Raw genomic sequence first — 6,476 nt, 5'->3', positions numbered from 1 at the left:
AACCCTAAAAATGGGAGATGTCTTTTGGTCGGGGTCTCCCAGACAGCGCTGCCATCGCGGGTGCTGCACAGCAGAGCTTTGTCTCTGTCCTGCAGGAACACCTGTCCTCATCCCTGCCTTCAAAGTCAAAAATCGCTCCTTGTGTTGTGAGTAGGAACTCAGGATTACGATAAAGAGCGGTTTCAGCCTGACAGCAAATTAAAGTGCAAGCCAAGGTATATATACATCATTCGGAGACGTATTTATAAGAGGGTTTTTTCCCCTAAAACCAGAAAAATATAATGATATTCTGTCGCGGAGTCTGAGACTTTCTGTGTTATTATTAAGACATAGCAAACATTTCTAGGTAAAAACCTGTGAGCTGGATGGCGTTCTTCTCAGAATAAGCTTTCCCCACTTAGCAGCAGGATGAATTTTTTCTCGTGTTCGTGCAAAAAAAGTATGTTTTTTTGCCAAGCTAAATGGCCAGCGCATATTTCTCATCTGTCACAGATAGGAGAGACAGGTAGGCAAAAAAACCAGCGTTCCCTGCTCTCCCGATTGCTGTTTTTCTATCGTACTCTGCTTCGCTGTAATAATTTTAACGTGATGAGTGTTATGCTGTGTTTTCTTTTAACTGTAAGCTACAGCCCTTCCTTCGGGTTTGGAAGGTGAATAAAGCAAATGAAAACAGAAGGGAAACAGAATAAATTATCAGCGCTGAACAAAAGCAAATTCGACAAAGTAATTGCTGTTTATGGAGTAAATAGTGATGCTGGGATAAATCAGCACACCCCACTCCTCTCTCTGGCCCTGGGATAGGTATTAAAAGCCAGCGCTGGATTTTGTGCCTTGGGGGCAGCCCTGCAGATCCCATTCCGACCCTTTAGCACTATTATTATTCAGGGAAACACTGTGAATTATCAGCATGGGGCAAAACAGGGAGGAAACAGGCAAAGGGGAAGAGCTCAGGGTCGCGTGCATCCCGCCAGCCCTACAAGCAGCTTCAAAACACCTTCAGATGGGTTTCCCATTGGGAAAGGAGCCCACGAGCTGCCCAGGGCCACATCCCCCTCTTCCAGGACAGAGCACCATCAGCACCAACAGAAAAACAATGTCCTACGTGAGGGTTAGCAAAGTGCTCACCGCTTGCTCCTGCCCCTCATTGCTGGACACATCCAACAGGGCAAGCATGTGCCCAAAACTGGGCACTTGGAACCTGGTTTTGGTGTCTCCATGCCCAAAGGCAGAGCAGGGAGGGAGCGGTGACGGGCACAAAACCATCAGGGAATGAGAGCACGGTGTCCCCAGCCCGCCCATGGGGAACCACAGCGTGGGCAGCAAAAGGGGGAAACTCATCGAAATTCTCAGACATGGCCAAAGATTTATGTTATATGTGAAATAAAATATTTATATAGCGCTCAGGCACACAGCTACGCACTTGGCACAGGGGAGGAACAGCAAGACACAGACGTATTTTCGGTATATGCGAGTGCATGCATACGTGAGTCTGTGTTTAGATAGATACATATATTTAAAACAAATCCCTGTTTATTGCTCAGCAGAGAAAACTGCCATTTTTTTACATAAATAACTCCAATGCAAATAAACTCCCCACCCTGAGCAAACTCAACGCGATCCCGTCGCAGATTTCTCTATTTTTCAAATAAATCATCGTTCCACCCCAACATGGACCTGGCAGCTTGGATTTCCAAATCACTCAGGAGCAGCGCTGGGATGGGAGCTGGAAGCAGCCCAAACAAACAACTTTACAAGTTCCAGAAGCCGGGTGCCCCCATCCCAACCACCCCCTCTTTTCTCTCCTTTCGGGAGGGGTGGGCGCTGGCCCATAGGAAACCAGTGACCCAGGGACATCTGCAAGCGATTAGGATGCAGACTTCAGGTAGCTCCCAGAAACACGTGCTGTCCACATTACACCCTCCAAGTATATTTCCACAACTTTACTTCTCCAAATAAACAGTCGGGCTCTCCCTGCATTAGCAAGGAGCTGCACAAACAGGTAGAGAGAATGGCAGTTTTATTCCCCCTTCCAATTCTGATGGATTTCTTGTAAGCTGTTGCCGGGCTGCGTAATTTGAACTATTGCTTGGAAAACATAATAGGGCCGGTTTAAAATTACTGCCATGTATTTATCTGTATGTGACTATGAAACATGGTGTACAATTTGCACAGCACGTTAACGAACAGCCGCTTATGGGAGCGAGCGGTGCCAAGCTCAAATAAACTTAAAAAATAGATGCATTAACCAGAATCCACCAGGATTTAAGGCTGGGTTGGGAGAATTCCTTTTAATTACTATAATCGGGTTTTCTGTCTTTCAAAGCAAACTTTCTTTTAACTGCTTTAAGAGAGGGGGTCTTGGGGATGCCATGCTGAGGACACCGCGTCTCTGTGGCTGCGGATGGACCCCGGGAGGACACTGAGCACAGACAGCAGTGACAGCGGCTGTGATATGGGACACTGCTCCTTTATGGGAAGAGCAAAACAGAGGGAGAAGACAATGCTGATCACTCATAGCCACCGTGTGCTCAGGGTCGTTTGTCTTTTAAAGGAGAACTCGGTGCTGCTGTAAATGAAAGCTGCACCTTTTGTGCTCGTTATACCTGAGCTTTGATTCTGGCTTTGGTCGCTTCACCCAAAGTCATTCAAACCAGACAGAGTTATCTCGGTGTCCCGCTGGGGACTGTGCACAGAGCTACTGGGGTGGATGGGGAGAGCCCAGAGCCCCCCAGCTGAGCATCAGCCCCACAGGGACCGGAGCTGGTGCACAGCTGCTCCTTGGAGCCCCAAAACATGGCAAACCCACAGCATTCAACAGCAATACCCAAATGGGGACAAAGGCTTGCATGCAAGATAAAGGTGCATCTTGAGGAGAAATAACAATAATAACAACAAAAAACCGTCCTCCTTCTCAACAAGAAGAAACACTCAGCACTTTTTGCGTGTTTCCATTCCCCTCTAACTGAGCCTGATAAATTTTCCATTTGCCGACATTTGCGGAGCCTGGAGACAAGCGCTGCGAGCAAATAAATAAATAAGCAAGAAACGCATTGCTTTCATCTCCAGAAACCAGCACTTGTGAGGCACAACTCTGTGCACGGTGCTTTCTGGCTGCAGCAGAAGGAGAACACCACGGCGGGGTTCTGCGTGCTCACATGGGAGCCAGGGAGCATTAACCTCATCCCGTGCTGCCCTGTGCTCAGCTCTGGGCTCCAAAAGGAGGGAAGAAATCCCCACTTTCCCCTTCCTTTTCTCAGATTGTCACACTTGGAGTATTTTCCAGAGGAAAAAGCGTTTCTCTGATCCAAAAGCCTTCAGCATTTTCCCCAGTGCTGTTTCACGGCCTCAATGGAGGTGCAGCGATTTCACAGCCACAGCCGACAGAGGTGGGCAAACAACCAGTGCCACCCGACTCCCTCCATAGAAATAATCACAAACACTTCCTTGCAGCCCTGAGATTCTCCACTCCCGACTTCTGAAATTCTTTTGCTTTATCCAATCCACCGGGGCGGCGAGATGGGATTTTCAGGCACGAATTATAAAGGCCGTAAAAGCAAATATCTTCAGGCACTCAGTGCAAAATTTTACACACCAAGAAGGGGGGAACCCAGCCCGAGCTGCAGCTCACCCAAACCAGGTCTGGTGTTCAATCACAGCACAGCATTGCCTGCAGCTCAGCCCGGAGCAGCTGTGCATTACTGGGACAGATTTCTAAGCATTGAAAACAAGAACGCAAACGCACCACGTCAAGCAATTCCGAACTACGCCTGCAAAATGAATCGATAATTTCACCACCAATTTGCTAAAGCCCTTCGTTCAGTACAATGACCTCCTGATGAGGACACCCCAACCCCTGCCCGAGAAATGCTTGGGAAATTGAAAGCTCAGTGAGTGCGGTGCCAAAGGGCACCGAGTGCCACCAGGCAGGGCTGTGCCACCCACCCGTGGCCTGGGGCTGTGTTGTTCCCCCCCAGCTGCAGCTTTTGCAATGGAGAAGAAATATTCCTCGCTTTGCTCAGTAAAGGAGCAAAAACACTCATTGAGGAGCTGTTTTGTGCAGGGTGGGGTGCTGCAGAACCCCCATTTTCAATAAAGTGTCGTTGCTGAGGAGGGAGAGGCTTTTATAGGGGAGAGCGATAATTACACTGCGATTAAGTGCAGCTGAAAGCTGCCCCAAAACACAGCACAGCCCCCCAGGCCGCTTCCATGGCACAACCCTATCTGGCACTGCATTTTGTGCCATCAAGCAGTGGGCGATGCAATTCTGATATCAGCACAAGGAGACATTGGTGCATCCCAGCTACCTGTTCTTAGGGACTGCCACTATAACCCAAAGCTTGCAGAGGGGCTGGGTGACATCAACACCAGCCCTACGAGGTCAAAAGAGGCAGGTGACAACACCACCCGCCCCACAACATCGGTGCCTATCACACCAGCAGGCTTTGGGCAGCAGCAACCTCGGCACAGCGAGGTGGATGAAGCCCCCCCCAAAAAACCACCTGCAAAACAAAGCTCATTTTGGAGCAAGAGCAAAACCCAATCGCTCTGTTGCACATCATTACTATGGGGCATTTGTATGGCTGGAGAGAAACACTCCCTGCACACCCACACGGCTGCTGCTGTTCTCTTTGCTGCTAAAGCTGCTGCCTCTCTCTCTACCCAGAGCCTTGAAGGGATTGTTGCCTAAATTACAATGATTTGGTTGAGCACGAGGGAGGAAAACCATGGAATGAGGTCCATAATCTGTGGGCTCCTTGCTAAAAATCCTTCCTGACATCCGAGCTCACCGCTTATGATAAAACAATGTAAATTCTACAAAAAGAAAAGGGAACTTCCATCCTGACCTACAAAGGGCACTCACAACCTCACAACGCGCCCATGATTAACCAGAGTGCCCCTACGGCCCAAAAAGCAGGAATTCAAAACAATAATTCCAAAATGATAAAATTACATACGATAACAGAACTGGGAAGCTCCTTTACGTTTCACTTTTGCTTATGGCTCAAACTTGTCAAACTGCTTTCTTTTGTTAAAGCAGAAGCAGAAAAGGCGGCGGCGCTTCCAGCAGACGGACTTTCGGAACGAGAAACGCTCTCATTCTTACGCTTTTCACTCCATCAAAGCTGCTCTGGTGTTTATCAGCAGCAGAGCTGCTAATTAATCTGTTGTCACCGCGTTTTTCTCCTGCAGGTATGCTGCTGGTTGGGGTTTTCCTGGCCAGCTCCAGCTGTGGGCACAGAGCAGTGCCCTTCCCGAGCAATCCGGGATGCTCCCATCACAAACACACACAGCAAAGGAAACCTGCAGGGCTCAGCTCCGCTCGCACACTGACCGAGAGCTGAAATAACCAAAGGAAAAGATTTCGAAATCCTCCCCTTGAACGTCTGCTGTGAGTTTAATTTTGTAAAATAATGACACAAAACTCAGCACATCTTCTCTGGGACACAAAGTAACAACACGGAGCGCTATGAAACGGTCTTCTGTGCTGCAGAGAACTGTAAGAAACCCCAAAAGCTCCCAAAGGAAACCCACCCCAGCACCCGCACTCCGTCCTTGCTCCTGCAGACAAAGGTCTGGAAATAGGACAGCACTTACAGGACAGCACTTACCTTCCAGCTCCCCTACAGATAACTACTCCCCCACAGTTTGCAAGCAAAAAAGTCTCGGGGCAAGATAGCAAAAGACAAGCAGGGTGCACTGGGGAGATTGCTTGCAGATGCGTTTATTCAGAGCTCCTTCCCTCGCTGCCTTTTGCTTTTTTTTTTAAGCTATTTTTTTAACTTTTTTTTTACTTTTTTTTTTACTTTTTTTTACTTTTTTTCACGTGCCATTTCCAGCGCTTCGAAAATCCCCTTACGAACAGGGAAGAGGGATGCGCACCGGCTGAGCCGGATCCTGCCCTGAAGGACAAAGGCTGCCAATAGCAGCAGCGTTAACGAAGCCCCCAGCCCTAAGACTCGGCCTGATACCAACAACTGCGCGGGGTGCGCCGAGAGCCACAGCTGCCCCGAGCGGGTCGGACGGGAGGAGGGCAGCTCCTACGGCTCCCAGCGCCCATCTGCGCTGCAGCGCATCGCCACCCCCTCCCTGACACCCAGCGAGGCGAGTCCTGCACTGAGCTCCATCCAGGTAACAGCTTCTCTCCCCCTCCAGCATCCCCTAATAAGTTTACTCGCGTGTCGTATGATTCACCGTAAGGGAACATCGTTGTATTTCAACACATAACCCTGCAACAGAGACACAAGTCCCGAAGAGCTCCGGCGCTTATTTGGTCACTTTCTGCTGTTTAGTTCCGATGATCAGAGTTGGACAACTTAGCAAAACTTTGCGGGTCGATGAGCCCCTTCGGCTCCCGAATGCCCGCAGCAGCGCGGAGCCGCTCCGTGGGGAAAGGGTGGAAAGAGGAGAACACTGTGGGGAAATAAGTAAATAAAATAAAATAAAAATTGACTTTAAACGCTGAATTAGAGTATTAG

At 49.1% G+C, this 6,476-nt stretch overlaps 1 protein-coding gene across 1 annotated transcript in view; it reads left to right on the top strand.

The window, feature by feature from the left end:
* The window catches only part of SOX9 (SRY-box transcription factor 9), a 9,125-nt gene that overhangs the window by 2,487 nt on the left and 162 nt on the right, over positions 1-6,476 (top strand). Inside the window, exons 4-5 of the mRNA XM_010721506.1 lie at positions 5,036-5,133; positions 5,907-6,129. Of these exons, the coding sequence (XP_010719808.1) occupies positions 5,036-5,133; positions 5,907-6,129 (321 nt within the window). The remainder of the gene's footprint in view (positions 1-5,035; positions 5,134-5,906; positions 6,130-6,476) is intronic.

The sequence above is a fragment of the Meleagris gallopavo genome, chromosome 20 (genome assembly GCF_000146605.3).
Source record: "Meleagris gallopavo isolate NT-WF06-2002-E0010 breed Aviagen turkey brand Nicholas breeding stock chromosome 20, Turkey_5.1, whole genome shotgun sequence".
Lineage (NCBI taxonomy): Eukaryota > Metazoa > Chordata > Aves > Galliformes > Phasianidae > Meleagris > Meleagris gallopavo.
The sequence above is the reverse complement of the archived record's forward strand: the minus strand, read 5'-3'. Positions and strand labels throughout refer to the sequence as shown.